This window comes from Cariama cristata, unplaced genomic scaffold (genome assembly GCF_000690535.1).
Source record: "Cariama cristata isolate BGI_N322 unplaced genomic scaffold, ASM69053v1 scaffold31709, whole genome shotgun sequence".
Taxonomy (NCBI): domain Eukaryota; kingdom Metazoa; phylum Chordata; class Aves; order Cariamiformes; family Cariamidae; genus Cariama; species Cariama cristata.
The window spans coordinates 32,844-50,508 of NW_009637962.1; the positions used below are offsets into that span (position 1 = coordinate 32,844).

At 37.6% G+C, this 17,665-nt stretch overlaps 1 protein-coding gene across 1 annotated transcript in view; it reads left to right on the forward strand.

The window, feature by feature from the left end:
• The window catches only part of LOC104168086 (collagen alpha-1(XIV) chain-like), a gene marked incomplete at its 3' end in the record, with an annotated part of 57,452 nt that overhangs the window by 29,843 nt on the left and 9,944 nt on the right, over positions 1-17,665 (forward strand). Inside the window, exons 5-12 of the mRNA XM_009708544.1 lie at positions 3,277-3,432; positions 4,129-4,248; positions 5,638-5,802; positions 6,200-6,361; positions 7,821-7,972; positions 8,981-9,110; positions 14,411-14,556; positions 15,902-16,031. Coding sequence (XP_009706846.1) covers positions 3,277-3,432; positions 4,129-4,248; positions 5,638-5,802; positions 6,200-6,361; positions 7,821-7,972; positions 8,981-9,110; positions 14,411-14,556; positions 15,902-16,031 — 1,161 coding nt within the window. The remainder of the gene's footprint in view (positions 1-3,276; positions 3,433-4,128; positions 4,249-5,637; positions 5,803-6,199; positions 6,362-7,820; positions 7,973-8,980; positions 9,111-14,410; positions 14,557-15,901; positions 16,032-17,665) is intronic.

Below are 17,665 nucleotides of genomic sequence, written 5' to 3' on the forward strand. Positions count from 1 at the left end.
TACACAACCTGATGACAGTATTGAATTTGTAGTGGGCTAAAACACTAAGTGTTGGAAGGTTTTTTTTTTTAATATGGAATTATATGCTGTCATCCTCCTTTAAGAAATTATTTTGAGAAAATTGCCTATTAAAGTTATGTTTAGATAGTTGAAATGTTCAAAATTATCCTCAAGCCCTACAGGAATTCATGACCATGTATGACTGTATGGAAAGATTATTGAAAAAGACATTTGCCGGAACTAGTAATGGAAACTGACTAATCTCAGTGGGTTGCATAAATTATTTGCTACACACTGTGTCCTTTAGACTAACTTTATAAACTAGGATGATGTGGTGTTTGTGTTCCTATCAGGTTTTAAAGATTTCTATACAGCATGTTATTCTGTTTAAAATCTCACTGTTGTTTATTCCGTTTTAGGGAACTTTCTACAATTCTATTAAGTACAACAAGGAGAAAACATAAGCAAATAGTGGGTGTACAGAAGTAACAAAACCTAAATGTTTTATGCAGAAAAGATTCAACAAGTATCTCCTATCTACGAAGAACGAATCAAATTTTCACATTCTGTGACATTGCAGTATCAATCTTGGATCAAACCACACATGCTTTTTTTAACGAAAAAGTAATTGAATGATACTATTTGAACTGATCTGATGACATGGAAATAAAATATTGAAAGGAATGCTGTTATTGTTTTCTTTATTCTTTGGGTTTTCCTTCACTGAATGGATTTACTAAAACCAATAAAAGGTTTTATTCACAAAGCCATCACTACAGGATTAAAGAAGCCTTATAGGCAAAACTGGTTGATATGAAATGAGTAAGACCTAGGGTACTAACTGGGTTTCATAGTAAGTATAAGATTTTAGAAATAGAGAAAGGGAATACAGCCACACATACCCTGTTATCCTCATTGGGCTATGTGATTAAACTGCTGGGATCAGACTGAAAAGGTACATCTGTGCTATAGTACAGCTGCTTGGATGTGAATCAGGGGTCCAGTTCTGTCATTCTTACTGGCTTGTGTAGCATTTTACTTTGCCAGTAGTAGTTCTTTTGAAGCTTAAGAAGCTGATCATGGCCAGTGTGAGAATGGCATAATTGAACTGTGTATTAATGGAAGACAAATACTGCAAGTAATGCAGGCTGATTAACAGGAAGTTTATTTGGCAAAGATATTTAAAACATGAATTTTGCCATGACCAGTAAGTTCCTGTTAAATCACAAAACAGATTCCAGTCAATGCTGAAATCAAGGGAAGTTTTCCTATTGACGTCAGTGATATAAAGATTTGGACCTCCTTTGGATTTATCTTCCAATTTAATATCATTTTTCTGATGCTTACTAAATGTTTCCCAGCATTTATACATTAAAATGTGTTGCCAATTCAAATAGCCTTGTCTTGTACTGTAAAAACTAAAATAAAATATTTGTTTTGGCATCTTTATAAGTGTAATTTTTGTCCTGTGTTTAGAACTTATTCTACACTGCTAGCTGCACGTAGGAAATGTTCTCTGCTCTTCTAAAAATTTTTTTAGTACATGTTTAAGACATTAACTCTAACTTTACGGATTGAATTTCTTGCTCAGTGGATTTACACTGCAGTACGAATCTAACTGTTAATTACTACCAATTGTTTGAAGTCCTTCTGCACATCAGATTGTTTTTGCCTGTGAGACTATCATTTTGTCTTTAATAAAAAGAATGTCGTTACTAATATGGTGTTAAAGTTTTAAGTTGCTAACCATGTGGCTTATTCCTTCTCTGTAACAGGAGAGCTGCTTGTGAGCTAATGCAAGCTCCTGCTTGATTATTTCTCACTGAATTACTTCTTTTATTTGCTAAGTGTCTCTGCTCAAGATCAATTTACTTCTAACAATGTACTCAATGATTCCTGTTAGTACCACCTTAGATGCTGGTGTACTTTGTCAACTAATTTATGTAGTGGATCCTGAAAAAATTGCTGATAAAAGTTGGGATGCGGCTTACTTCACTAATCTGCAGGTTTTTTTACCATATTCAGGGACATGATTTTCATCCCTAAATGGTTTGTGATGCATGATACCTTTTCTTCTAACATGCTTTGCTTTGACTTTCCTCCTTCCATCCTTATTCTGTAGTGACTCTGGTGGGGAGTTTGCTGTTTTTATACTTCAAACATAAGCTCTTGTTTGGTATACCTGTGGAACATCACTCATTCATTTTCCCTCCTTATAGTATGAATCCACTTTCAGCAACCTTACCTTTACAGTCACGCAGCCGCTTCTGTGGGATGTGGCAATTGTCTGAAGTTATGGAAACCTCTTCCTTTCTCTTACTTCCCATCCTGTCATTTTCTCAAACTGAAGGTGGCACTTTTGTGTAGGCTTCTCAATTTCTTAAGAATATGTGTCCCTAAAAACTTCTTGTTGGCTTATCTTGCAATTTGTGTCTAATCTCTACTCCCATTTCCTCTGATTTCTCCATTGATTAGCTAAACTGTAGAGACTATTAATATGCATCTCTGCTAATTCTCATCATGTCTTTTCTGTTGCTTTTTTAATGCTCTTTTATTTTTGTGTACTTTTCCATGTATCTGTAAGATTAAATCTTCATGTGGTGCTAGCTCTTATAGATTGTGAATTTGAATCTGAGGTCTTTGCATTTTACCTTTGCTGTGTTGAGTCCCTCCTACTTAGATTTAATACAGCATGTTCAATTGACCTTCAGTTTTAGTCTAGACTCCCAGGGTGAGATTCACTTCTAACTGTAGAAGTCTACAATGGCAGCTAAAGTTTTTCTACGGAGTTTTTGGGATGTATAGAAACACCTGCCTTTCTACATTGAATATAAAAGGGGTCTTGATAACTGTTTTGGATGTCTGCATCTCTAGGTAGCTCTCTCTGCTTTGTCTACACCCAAGATTAAGTGTCATGAAATGTATACTGTGTATTTTTAATTCTTGAGAATGAAAATGAACTGCTGGTTTGATTGTGTTATACAACAGTTAATTTTTTCTTTCTGAAGTATTGTATTTTTAGAAGCAGAATTTCTTTCATCGGTCTTCCAACAGTAGTTTTGAACAGCTTAATGAAAGAAGTGAAGTAGATAATGGCCAAACTGTTCTATTACTGAATTTAAAACAAACACATTCAGCGATTTTGCTTATTTCTCACTTTGCCCATGGAAGAAAGCTTTAAGTATTAAGCTTAGTGGGAGGACAAAGGTATACAGGTGTCGAGTTACAATTTAATTATGTAATTAACAATATTGTTTTCATTTTAATGATTTACAGGAAGCCTGTTTACCTGTAAAACTCCAGCAATTGCAGATATTGTGATACTGGTGGATGGTTCTTGGAGTATTGGCAGATTCAATTTCAGACTTGTTCGACTGTTCCTGGAAAATCTGGTTTCTGCTTTCAATGTGGGAGCTGAGAAGACAAGAGTAGGTAAGGTGCCATATTTTTTTCTTAATATTTCTGTAGCAATGTAAAAATGTCATGATTTCAGGGTAGTTAACAGCTTAATGATACTTACTTGTGCAAGATTCATCCTCACCTGGAACTAGCACTTCTATCATAAGAGTAATGCTGCTGGAATGTTTGTAGTATTAATTCCTCATAGTTTACTGTGATACTCAGCTTAAGTAAACTCTAATGCAATGTCAGTGGAAAAGAAAAAACACTGGAAACAGTCTTACTGACTTCAGTCAGCGTTAGGTCAAACCCTTGCAGTTTAATTTTGGGAGGAAGAATGTGCCAAGAGGTGGCTTTTTTCATGGTTTAAACTGGCTCAAATGTAATATTTCTGTTCTGCTACTTATATTTTAGTCTGTTCAAAAGTATATTAAATAAAATTGTTTTTCAAAAAACAATTTCTTGGAATCTTACTAAACTCTGAAAAAGTTGTGTACTACTTCTCATTTACTTTGCTTAGCACTTGGCAAAAAGGCTTTGAAAAGAAATTGATGAGTTGTCACTAAGAACAACTTTATACTCTTTTTTTTTTTTTTCTAGTATGGTAGCAAAGCTACTTATGGTAAGTTTACTATGGTAAGCTGTTGGTAACCAAATAGATAAAATGTACATACTTGAAAAAAAAATGCTTTATTGTCTAATGGATTACCTTAATTTCTGGTTCTTTAGGTCTTGCACAGTACAGTGGTGATCCCCGAATTGAATGGCATTTGAATGCCTATGGCACAAAAGATGCTGTTTTGGATGCAGTCCGTAATCTACCATATAAGGGAGGGAATACTTTAACAGGTACCGTGTATGTTTCAGCTTTTGCCTTTTATTAAAAAACATTCTGCTGCACAGACTAAGAAGTGTTAGTGCTTATTATGAAGAGTTAAAAGGATAGGCTTTTTACAGCTTGCTAATGGCTTTGTCCAATCTCAGGGAAGTCTTTTCCGAAGTGCTTGTCTCATTGGCTTCACTGGGAATCTTTCTGGTCAGGACAGGGTCTCATAAAACAAAGTGTACATGAACTGTCTGTACTGGAAGTAAAATCTTTTACCTGCTAGGAAGAAAATGAAAAATCCATTCATAATGTTCATGCACAGCACTTTATTCTGGAGAAGGAAAGAATATTGCTTTAATATCTGACAACTGGCAGTAGTAACTTTTCAAATGATCACCTGGGGCTTTTAGATTTCCATTAACCTTTGAGTAGTTAGGGCACTGAAGCCCCAGAAGACAGTGATGGATAAATGGGGGATGCCTGTCAACCTGGAACAATACAGTCTCTGAATACAATTCCAGTATCACCAAAGCAGCATTTAGTACTATTGGCTGTCTTGCCAGAAGAATGATATATCCAAAGACTCAGACATAGCTTTTATTTTTACTGCCTGGCTTTTTTTTTTTTTTTTTTTGGCAGGGAAGAGAAGGGAGAAAGAATGTAAAAGGTTCTCCTTGTCTTCTGCAACAGCCTTTATTTTGGTAGAAGGAGTGATTGCAGTGGGACAAGGGACAGAAGGACTCTAGTATGATTCTAGGAATGAGATAGCAAGTAGTAAATTATCATGATTATTTTGTATGGATATTAGAAAAGGTGAGTTAGGAACCTTTGCTCTGGGGGGTTTAAGAGAGTTTTCAGATAGGATCTCATTGTGACATGTAAGTTTGTCCTGAGGAATTATTGTTCTTTCTTCCCTATAAATAATTAGCAGTTATTAAAATTGGATTCTGTCTAAGCTTTACTTAAGCTTTTCTTCAGCTTGTAAATTGGAAAGAACAAACAAACAAATTAGAGTAAGATTGTATGTAGTATAAACATTTACTACACTATCCAGAGCATATGCTTTCATATAAGCAGTGCAGGTAGAAGGAAAGAGGACTTCCTATACTAACTTTGTAGAGTAAGAAAGAAAAGATGATACATTCACAGGAAGATCAATTTAGGTTTCTATAGCCAGTTTAAAATAGATTGATTGATCAAAAGACTGCTAAAGATGAATGTCGCCTTCTCTGTAGTTTACGTTGTTTGTTGGAATTTAGTTTTTCAGTAGATAAATTCTTCTTTTATGCTTATTCTTCATTAGAAGATTTACCAGGATTTTTAAATTGAGTGGAAAGACAAACAGTGTGATATTAGCAAAATTAATGGATATTTTTCCATCTTAAAGTCTTTTAAAATGCTTCCTTTTTTAGGTCTTGCCTTAACTTACATTTTGGAAAACAGCTTTAAGCCTGAAGCAGGTGCAAGACCTGGAGTATCTAAAATCGGTATACTGATCACTGATGGGAAATCCCAAGATGATGTTATCCCTCCTGCTAAAAACCTACGAGATGCTGGCATAGAGCTGTTTGCAATTGGTGTGTATTCTGGCATATCCATATATTGTGTCCCATTATACTCTAGTGTATTTGTATCTATTGCCCTCTATATTAAGGAAATGTTCATTTCTGTCTGTATCCAGTAAGTATCATCATTAATTTAAATCTTCTTTAATATGTTCTCCAATTCATTGCTGCTATAACTGGAATTTAGCATTATACATGGATGCTACATTATCAGGATCAGCTGAAAAAATGCCAGTTACGCTGGCAGAAATTAACATCTTGAGGTAACGACAACAGAGCAATCTGTAGTTCGTCATTAAAACAAATAGAAAGAATTGCATTTCAGTAATTTTTTTATCAATCCCTGTGCATACAAGATTATTTTCTTTTTTGTTGCAAATATTTTCTTTATGTTTCTTTCCAATGAAAGGTGTAAAGAATGCAGATATAAATGAACTCAAAGAGATTGCCTCTGAACCTGACAGCACACACGTCTACAACGTTGCTGACTTTAACTTCATGCACACCATTGTTGAAGGTCTTACCAGAACCGTGTGCTCACGAGTAGAGGAACAAGAAAAGGAAATCAAAGGTGAATAAGAAACAAAATGTAATGTAACTGAATATGAACTTAGAGCTATAAATCCTGTTGCAAATACCTGCATTTCTAAGCCGACTTCTGGTACTTGATGCATGCTATATTATTCTTTTGCTCACAAGAAAGTACATTGTCAGGGAAGTTGTCTTCCTGGGCACGTTTTATTCTTGCTTTGATATCTTTGATCTTTTGCCCTCTGTCTTTGATAGTGGTAAATGTTATGGTATTTGGTGGTACCAAAAATTAGAAAAATGTACATTTGTTCTGTTGTAACTATTTCCAAGTGGTGGGTAAGGAAATTTTTTAAATAATATACAGGTTTGGGGATGAATTACTTTAACAGCTGCACACGAAATTGTTATGTTTGTGCTGTGCTTTCCATCTCCTAACTTACTAGTTTTATTGTCTGAAAAGTTTTCAAAATTTTCAACTATTAAGATTGCTTTGTCCCTTCCTGATGATGGATTTTTTTTTTTCTCTTTCTTATTTAATACACAAAAAATATATTTCAGACCATAGGAAAAGATGGTGGTGAAGAAAACTGTTCTTATTGTAGTCAGAGAAGGCTTTTATACATATATTTTTTGCTTTTATGAACAGAACAAATGGCTATGAAAAAATGTTGCAGTTTTCCTGAGAAACTGTTCTGTGTGAGGAAATCTTTCTGAAAAGCTGCAGTGGATTTTGTTTGTATTGCTTGATTTGTGATTCTGTAATATCACAGAAATGCTGGGTGATTTTTCAATAAGCTTGTAATATATATCAGTAAGGAAGGCTGTCTTTCACATGTGGTTGTACCTGTGCAATGAAAAAGTGTGTATTAGTAAGGCTTCGTTACATCATTTTCCTCTTTTGTTCACCTGGAAACTGGAAGAAATACCGATTATTAGCTCTGTCTTGTGGGTGGAGTAAGTAGTCAGTTGGGAAATTGAGAGGGAGAGGATGGAAAAATCATAGAGTGATGAGACATCTTTGTGGAAAGGAATGGTTGCCAGAGATGACCATTGGCTACATCTCTTCGGTCTGCTGACAGGCAGCATGCTGGTTTCCAACCTGCAGAGGAGTACAGGAGATCACAGCTGTATACATACTTGGATGTTTTTCTTGACTGGGAGAAAAGCAACCTGAAAAAAAAAAACACCACCAAACAACAAAAACGGAAAGAAAGGACTTGAAAGAGTGATGGGAGGAAGGATAGGAACGCCTAGTTTTGTATTTTTGTGTTTCATATAAAGGTTTATGAAAGACCAGGGAGACTTAGTCCCAGTGAAAACTCCATGTGCAATGCTCATTATTAGTTCTTTGTTTCCATTGGAAATTACCTAAATAAACGTGTGGTAGCCAATTACGTGATTTTCTTATGAGGAGCGATCTTTGGAGTTTCAGCAAATACAACAAACCAAATAATTATTTTGCAGAGGGGAATAAAAAATTTGTTTTGTCTCTAACCTAGGAACAATTGTTGCTTCACTTGGAGCTCCTTCGGATTTGGTCACATCTGAGGTAACAGCTAGAGGATTTCGGGTTAGCTGGACCCATGCACCGGGCAAAGTGGAAAAATACAGGGTTGTGTACTATCCCACTCGAGGAGGACAACCGGAAGAGGTAATAGGAGGAAAAGCTTCCCAGAAATTTTTAATACAACAGCAAGAACTAACCAGATAGAAAATCCATGGTCTTATTTAAATCTACCCTGAAATTCTGTATGTAGGCTCTGAAGCCCACTGCAGAAAAGACATATGGTCACATTGGATGGTGACGAAGGTTAGGTAGTAGCCAGGCTGCTTTTCTGTCAAGTAAATTAAAGTAAATGTGCTATAACAATGAGCACTTTTGCTGGGTGGGGTGAACTGCCTGCATTTTTGCATATGCATATGGTTACCTGAACCAATTCTATAGACTTTCCCTGCACCATTCTGTTCATAAGATCAGAATAGGTAAGAGCTGATATTAAGCTAGATTTTCAGTTCTAAGAAAAAATAATTCATAAAAAGAAGATAATATGAGTGTATATTTTGGGACGTCTACAACTGGTCACTGAAAATTTGGAAAGAGGTGTTTATTTGAATGGGACTTAGGCATTTTGGAGATGGGAAAAAATGCAGTGGAACAAGCTTTTGGCTTCAGCTGACAACTTACAAAATTGAATGAAAAGGCAGAAGAGCAAAAGGATTAAACTAAGGATATATTTTATTTCTTTTTGTACTAGAAACTTGTTTGGCATGGATATGAATTAATGTCAATTTGAAGTACTGTGTATGTACACATCTAGTTGTAAAGGAATATGATGATATAATAATTATATCAAAAAGTACCCAATATACTCTTAAAGTGTATTCCATACACTTTATTTATCTAAGCAATTCCTTTGTTCTAAATGGCTTCTTATATCAGCTAAACATTTTGATTATGTATATAGTTGCTGTTCTTTTTTCAGACACCTGACTGTACGTAAAGGTAGCAAAACCAAATTTGATTTATGAATTGAACTTTAGTACATTTATTTTTACATGTCAGTGGAAAAATTGCCTGAAAGAGGGATTGATTGATTGATTTGATGATAATATAATTAGTTTGCTTTGTGCATATTTAGTTGAATTTTCTTCTAAACAGGTTGTGGTAGATGGAAGCTTGTCAACAGCAGTTCTGAAAAACCTAATGTCTTTAACTGAGTACCAGATAGCTGTATTTGCTATATACTCAAATGCTGCTAGTGAGGGCCTCCGTGGAACTGAAACTACGCGTAAGTATCCTTACCATGTTCATTATGGATTTGACTGCATTTAATCACAGTGTGTAAGCATTCTTTTTGTGGAAGGGAGTCTTTTTCAATTTAGCTTCTTTTAATGCATTTACCTTAATTTATGTTTGAATTAATTGTGGGCTAAGTTCCTAAGTCCAAATGCTCTGTAGATATTTAAACACTGAGAAAGGTTTTATCTCTAGGCTGAACTTTGAAGTCAGTTTTATTGAACCCCAAATTAGAACATTCCTACACTTTGGGTGTGGAGCCAAGCTTTATAAATTAGGTTTGTGGCTGAAGATGATCTTATGAGTGGAGGATTAGGTGGGACCAGAAATACTTGCATGCGATTTCCACCAGTGCCAAATATTTCAGGGTAACTTCTGTAAGTTCCTTTCTCAAAGATTCAGTTATTTTATGTCTATAAAATGGTGATTTGGTATATTGTTAGAATGAATACATTTACAGATTTGGGTTCTATAATGAAAACTATGCTAGCACCTGAGATAGTGTGCTGCTATTGATCTTATCAATTTTATGTATTAGTATACAAAATATAGTTATTTTTTTCATAAATATGACAGATATTAGGAATGGAAGAGAAGAGCAACTTTTTAGTTCAAACTAGGAGCCAGGAAGTCAAAATGTGATCTATTAACAACTGATATCTGCTGAAAGAACAACACAGCAGGGCTTAAGCAATCTAGAAGATTTCCACAGTGCTTTGACAACAACTTCCTGACACAAGCAATCAAGGAACCAGCAAGAGAAGGTGCTCTGCTGTAGCTGATGCTTAAAAACAAGGAAGAACTGACGGGGGGCATTTAAAGTCACAGGTAGCCTTGGCTGCAGTGACCATGGGATGGTGCAATTCAGGATTCTAAGAGGAGGAAGCAATGCAAAAAGTAGGACCGCAGCTCTGAATTTCAGGGTAGTAGTATTCTGCCTCTTCAGAGATGTGCTTGGAAGAATCCCAAGGGATATGGCACTGGAGAGAAGAGAGATCCAGAAGAGCAGCTTGGTACCCAAAGATCACATCCTACAAGCTCAAGAAAGACCCGTACTGATAAGTGAGAAATCTAGCAAAGTTGACAGGACGCTGGCATTGATAAGCAAGGAACTCCTAATGGAACTCAGACATAAAAAGGGAGTGTATAAGAGATGGGAGAAGAGGCAGATGACCCAAGAGAAGTATAGAGTTGCTGTCTGATCTTGCAGGCTTAAGTTTCCAAAGCCAAGGCCAACCTGGAGCTGAATCTTGCAAGGGATGTCAAGAGCAACAAAACCAGACTCTACAAGTGCATAAACAGTAAAAGGAAGACTAAAGAAAACATGGGCCTACTCCTGAATGGGGCAGGGGACCTGGTGACAAACAAAGTGGAAAACACTGAGGTACTCAATGTCTTCTTTGACTTGGTCTTTACCAGTTAAAATGGCCTTCAGAAATCCCAGGCTGCTGACATCAGTGGGGAAGTCTGGAGAAAGGAAGACTTACCCTCTTTTGACGGGTACTGGTATAGTGATCACTTAAGCAAATTGGACACACGTAGGTCCATGAGACTGGATGGGCTGCACCTGCAAGTGCTGAGAGAGCTGGCTTATGTCATTGTGAGGACAGTCTCGATTATCCTTGATAGGTCATGGTGACTGGGAGAAGTTCCTGAACACTGGAAGAAAGCAAATGTCAATCCTTCATGAAGCAGAATCTGGGGAATTACAGACCAGTCATTGTCACCTCAATCCCTGGGAAAGTGATGGGGCAACTAATCCTTGAAACCCTTTTCCAAATGCATGAAGGACAAGAAGGTGGTTGGAATTAGTCAGCATGGATATGTGAAGGGGAAAACGTATTTAACCTCATGCAGTTCAACAAAGGGAAGTGCAAAGTCCTGCCCCTGGGAAGGAATAACCTCATGCATCAGTACACACTGGAGAGTGACCATCTGGAAGGCAGCTCTGCAAAGAAGGACCTAAGGGTCTTGGTAGACAGCAAGCTGACTGTGAACCAGCAATGCACCCTTGTCACAATGAAGGATTGTATTAGAATGTGGACTGTATTAGAAAAGGATTGCCAGCAGGTTGAGGGAGGTGATTCTTGCCCTCTCTGTGTGAGGCTGCACTTGGATGCTTGGTCCTGTGCTGGGCTCCCCAGGACAAGAGAGACGTGGACTTACTGGAGTGAGTCCAGTGAAAGGCCACAAAGATGATTAAGGGCTTGGAGCATCTTTCGTAAGAGGAGAGACTAAGTGATGGCAATTCAACCTGGAAGAGAGAAGGCTCAGGGTGACCTTATCGATGTGTAAAAATCCCTGATGAGAGGGAATGAAGAGGGAGCCACATTCTTCTCAGTGGCGCCCACTGACAGGACAAGAGTCAATGGACACAAATTAAAAAAACATGAAATTAAATCTGAGCAGAAGGCCCAATTTTATTGTGATGGTGGTCAAACACTGGAGTAGGTTGCCCAGAGAGGTTGTGGAGTCTGCATTCTTGGAGATACTTAAAACCCAACTGAATATGGTTCTGAGCAACTTGCTCTAGCTGATCCTGACTGAACAGGGAAGTTAGTTAGGCACTGAAGAGGTGCCCTTCATCCTCAATGGTTCTTTGATTCTGTGTCAGTGCTGATCTTCCTGATCTGAAAATAAAATAAAATAGGATCATATAAAATTATTTGATACTTCCATTTTAGTCTCAGTCTTCCAAAATGTCATCTCCAGCCATGTTATACCCCATAACATGGTGTTAGGACCTGTTTAATTTATTAAGACAGAGAGAACAGTCACATACTGAGCCAACAGGATTGTTTTGTATTGCACTTGGTATTCCTTTGAAGTCACCTAGTCAAGTTCTGACGGAGCCCGACTCTGCTGGCTTTCTGAGATCTGATCAGATCACACCCCAAGGTCATGCAGCATCAAGCATTTTATACAGCTGTCTTTGAGAGTGTGTTGGAAGTAATAGTCTGGCATGTGCAAGTATTAATCACTCCACATCCTAAAATACCTGCAGTTTGAAAGTATTTTTTACTGTCCTAAGGGAGAACTATGGAAAATTGTAGTTTACATTCCTGACTTTGTGTGAGATACTGGCAGATTAAAATAACCACCAATCACATTTGTTCGTATAGAACATTGAAAACAGCTTACAGATATGTGAAATCTAAATAGACATATTCCATATGCATAATGTACAGATAATTAGAAAGGCTTCTGATTTAATAGTTACTTCTAACTTGAAATAAATATGAAATGCATTCACATTTTAATTTGCTGCAAATATATTTTTACCTGTTTTAGTTTATTCCAATTGTTTTTTAGTAGGTTTAATTTATCCATATGTTACCAGAGTATTAAGATAACAGAGTATTAAGATACTCTGGTAACTGTCCAAGATGCAAATCAGCATTGTCTATTGGATGTTTATATTTGAGATTCTGAGCTCTTCAGCTGAAAATTCCAGTAGAACACGCTACTTGTTTAATTTCCAATTACCTCTTTGTTAATTATGATTTATATTGCCAGAGTATCTGGAAGAGTTAAAATAGAATCATAAGTTAGAGTTAGAGGATACTTTTCTTGTAGTTTTTTAGAATCAAAATAAGGAAAAGGACGGGTGATGGACACTCTCTCTGTGATCCTAGGGCAGTTTGAATGGGAATGAGACAATGTGGCAGAACGTGCCTTCAGAATATATCAACATGCAGTTTCTTTCTGTAGGTATCAGAGGTCTGAGTGGAGCTCTGAGGGGGGGAAGACTGAAGTACATTTGAAAATGTTTATGGGTATTTTCTGCCTATAATTAGGGGAATTGCGGGAATTCACAGGAATGTAAGTCAACACATCAACAAGGGTCTAAACAGGACGGAGGTAGGCTGTGGAGGTGAAGGTAGATGAGTAACTTGGAAGTGAAAATCTAGACAGAGGCCTGGGTTGAAGTTTTGCCCACATTTACAGACCTGAACGACAGACTGAGTGAATGGCCTCAATGAACAAGAAAGGACGAGGTGTCATGTTTTGTATATGGGAAGTTAAGAGCTCTGTTAGAGCTTGTTGAACATAACGTAATAGACATATTGCTTCTTGGAGATGTCAGTTACATAGGCTGCAATTTTGTTTGGATAAGGAGATTAGAGAAGCTGTGTGAATTATTAGCATTGTAATTAGAATTGGTTGCTGAATCTGTTTGCAGATCAGATTCTTCAGCAACATGCAAAGCAGAGCTTTGCAGAGGCTTAATGTCCAGGCTATTACAGTCTCTCCGAGTTCCTAATAGCAAAGATTTGATATCAATTATCAATTGCCTTCTGTTTTTTTCAGACACTTTGAGGTATTTTAGGGACTATTCTCAGTGTAGAAGTTCTAAAGAAGCAGGCAAAGTTCTCTTATATCTCTACAATGAGTGGATATTTTGGTGGGATCCATCAATGATGTAACAGCGGTGGAGAGGCCTTGGGATGTTATTCTGTGAGAGGAAGAAAGTGAGGTCAGTCAGAGAAGTGCAAAATGCTGCGCCAAAGAGTTACAGAAATACAAAGAAATATTCAGGAACCCAGACTGATGCTACATTCTGATATCAGTGCCTTAAATTCACAAGTAAACCTAATAATATTTGAATTTCACTCAGCCTGCTTAGTTGTGCTCACCGGGTTAGCATTCGCCATGATTTGCAGTGGAAGATCTCACCCATATTTGCATAATCCCACTGACATAGGCCTGGGAGCCAGTATGGACAGTCCAGGCCTTAAACACACAACAGTTTGTAGTCAAAATATATTTGACGTGCACAGTGTGCTCATTCAGGGTTTCTTCCAGGGTGTCCTACCTCATGGTGTCTCTCCCACGGTCTGGCTTGGGAGCTATTGCCAGAAAGAGCCACCTCTGAGGACTGCTACTTGTTTCTAATAGCAACCGTGCCCATTCTTCAATAGTGAGTGGTCATCCTCCTGCAGATCAGGGAGAAGGAAGGGTGAGATCTGAACAGAGTGATTTGGCGCTTAAAGAACAGAAATCTGCTGGCTTGAAATGTTCAAAGCTATTTAGGACAAAGAGCTGAAATTCTTTGTAAGGGGTAACTCTGCTCTGGCATAGAATTGGTTAGGTCATCATTTCCTTGTTTCTCTAATTCTGCTTTCTTTTATGTACTAATCAGCTCTACATAGTTGTGGCATACAGACAACTCTTCTATGCCTGGAGGTAGCTATATTCTCTTGTAATTTCCTGGGGTAAAATAAGCTGTTTGAAGAATAGCTGGCTGTTCAAGTGAGACAACTGAAGTGTCTGTCTCTTGTTCCACTGTAGTTGCCTTGCCAATGGCATCGGATCTGCAATTGTACGATGTGTCACAGAGCAGCATGAGAGCGAAGTGGAATGGAGTAGCGGGAGCCACAGGTTACATGATCCTATATGCTCCCCTCACGGAAGGACTCGCAGCAGATGAGAAGGAGGTGATGTATTGTGCTTTCATTTGAATAGCAATTATTCAAAAAATAATTCTTTCAAAGAATAAACTAATACATGGCCTTTAACATCCAACTTGATTAGCAATTACTTTGGTTTTTTTTTTCCATGAGTGCCTTAAATACTGTAAGTGTTACGGACTATGAATAAAGTGCAAGTACCAGTTGATTATTTTTATATGTCATTGCCATAAAAATTCAACAATTTCAGCTGAATTAAAGTGACTCTTTTGAAATGATATATCAGGTGATACTATATGATCATATAGAACTAACACTCAAAGGAAGAAAAAATAAAGTAAAATTAAGATATTTTCTAAGTGTGTTGTCAGAAGAATATGAAGTTTAGCCTTTGTTCTCATCAGGACCTTAAAAAGTTAATAAAATTTGCAGGTGTGACCTTTATTGGTTTTCTTTTAGTTCTGTTCAACTTTGATTTTTAAATTTAAAAATGATGCCTTCCATCAAAAGTGATTTTTAGAAGATATATTTGGAAGGAAAAGAAGGTGGGATAAGGTAAAGTCCAGTCTTCTATCACTAAAATAGTAAAAACTGTAGACTTTTCTAAAGTTGCTAGCATAGTTCCAATGGAACTTCTGGTCTAGGATTTCAAAGTTTTTATGCTCAAGTTTCTTATATGTATAGTTAAGATTATGTACAACATCTCTGTTCAAGCAGGAACATTAAAAAGCATGTAGAGGCATGCAAACTTGTGGAGAGTATAGGAAGCTACTGAAATCTCGCATGGACTTGTGCTCTCTGCTAAATGAGTGGCTGTGAGCACATAATTCTCTTTAAAATGGGGCCTCCCTGAAAACTGACTGATTCAGGAGCGCTGAGCCTTACCCCGAAGAAAGACTTTTTTGCAATAAATAAGTCAGTCCATGTTAATGTGGCTTTCAGTGAAGAGGTGGAGGAGAAAAATTATAAACACCTTAAATAGCAGCAAATCTGAGCCTTGATGTGCACGGAGATAAATTCCTGCTATGAAATTTCAGTCCTATGACCGAAGATGAACCAAAGTGTAGCTGGGAATGAAAAAGCCTTAGTAGTTGTGTGTTCTAGAGAGGACTATTTTGTCATTGCTAATGTGACTAGTTAGTTTTAAAGTCCTCTTACCTATATGTTGGCTTTTGGCTTTTTGACAGTTTTGTTCTTTTGATTATTGTGCAAAAATCTCAAAATCTTGGACCAAGTACCACAGGCACAGTATCAGATAAATGCTCAGCAGAGCATTTCATCACATCTCTAATTTCAAGTGTGTAAACAATATTCTTCCCCATCATGAGCTAATTCAGAAATAATATGTATTTTTTATTCATGGTATTTTTAGATAAAAATTGGGGAGGCCTCAACAGATCTTGAACTGGATGGACTATTGCCAAATACAGAATATACAGTCACAGTTTATGCCATGTTTGGAGAAGAAGCTAGTGATCCCCTCACAGGACAAGAAACTACATGTAGGTAGCACATACCTGTATTTACCTCAGTGTTAATAAAACTTCAGAATAGTGTTTACACATATTAGAGCATGCATCTGATCTTAAAATGTGATTTGAATAGTCCATAGGGCAAGGTCTTAACTGTACTGAAGTTTCTCAATGCGAATACTTAATTTATAGAGGCTGAGGATGTGAGTTTCTACAAAACAGCTTGGTTTTGGAACAGGACTGTGAACTCTTCTCTCTTGTTGGTAGTGGTACTATGAATATCCCTGTTGATCTTGGTGGAACTACTGACAGTTTTCTGAACTTGCTGAAGGTGAATGAAGGTCACCACGTAGAGCTAAATTGAAATTACTCTGCTAAAGCCTCCTGTAGTCAGAGAACCAGATGCAGTGGGAGCCTGCTCAGATGGAGAAGTTCATTCCTCTGGCTCAGTAGTAGTACAGATGGAAAAGAAGCAAAGAGAAGATTCTGTCCAACCCCTGCTGCCTAACATCTGGTAAACGAAGGGCTGGAAAGTGCCTGTGCACTCATGATAGATGGTGTGTTTTTAATAAGCAGCAAGAATTTTGCCAGCTAAATTCTGTCCTCTACTAACTGTACACAGCACTGTATGTCAGCTCTCTAAATAGCCTCAGCATTTGGAAGACAAAGGAATTAAAAATAAGTGATTGTGCTGCTGGGATACTTCTGGGACTGCATTCAGTGACATCTTCATTGCTCCCAGCAGCGGAGTGATTGCTTCCTCTTTTTTGTGCTCCTGGCATGAGTAAGCCAGTGTGAAAGTGACTTACATTTAACAGGTGAGAGAAGCTCAGGCATGTGAGTGCTAAGAAAAAGAAGGGACAGAGCGATTGCTTGTAAAGTCAGCAAGTAATGGTGGAAGAAGCTCTAGGAACGCTGTTCGAACTGGGTCATCTCTGAGAGGACAGTTGTAGACAGAGAAGCGCCGATAGCAAACTACTGCAACGTGGGCATGTTTGTGGACTTTAAATGAAGGTTCTTAACACTTGGAGATTCAAATCTTTGGCTCTTTGTTCCTCTACCCCTTTCTCCGTCTCCTTGTCTCTTGCTCCTTCTCCTTTTGTTCCGCTCCCCCCCCCACCCCCCGCTTTTGGTCAATATCTGCCCAATATCTGGTTTCATTTATCCTAAACAGTAGTTTATGTAGTTTATGACTGTGCCAGCCCGAATTCACTTCATGTCATATGATCTTGGAGGCTGCACAACTCTAAACTTGGCTAACACATTGGATGGAAGATTCCAGATACATTGGCACAAGCTGAGGATTTGTGACCACAGCATTTGATCACAGAAGCTAGTAACATATGTTACTTAGCCCATCATCACTACTGTTACCAGACCAGACTGAAAAAACCCTAACTACCCTGCAACCTTCATTTATTTTTAGGGTAACTCAGTGCAGCCAACTCTGATCTTTAGCACTGTAATATGAAAGAAGATTGGTTCTAACATTCCGTATGCACCTATTCAAATAAACCTTCTTCTAACAGGCTTTGATTGACCAAGCAGTGGGGTAATATGAGAGGAGAGAACACTCTTGGTGAGCAGACCTGTCCCACATGGTCAGTGTTCAATGGTAATGTCTTCCCTGTCCGGATTCAGGTTTAACTACTCTTTTTTTTTTT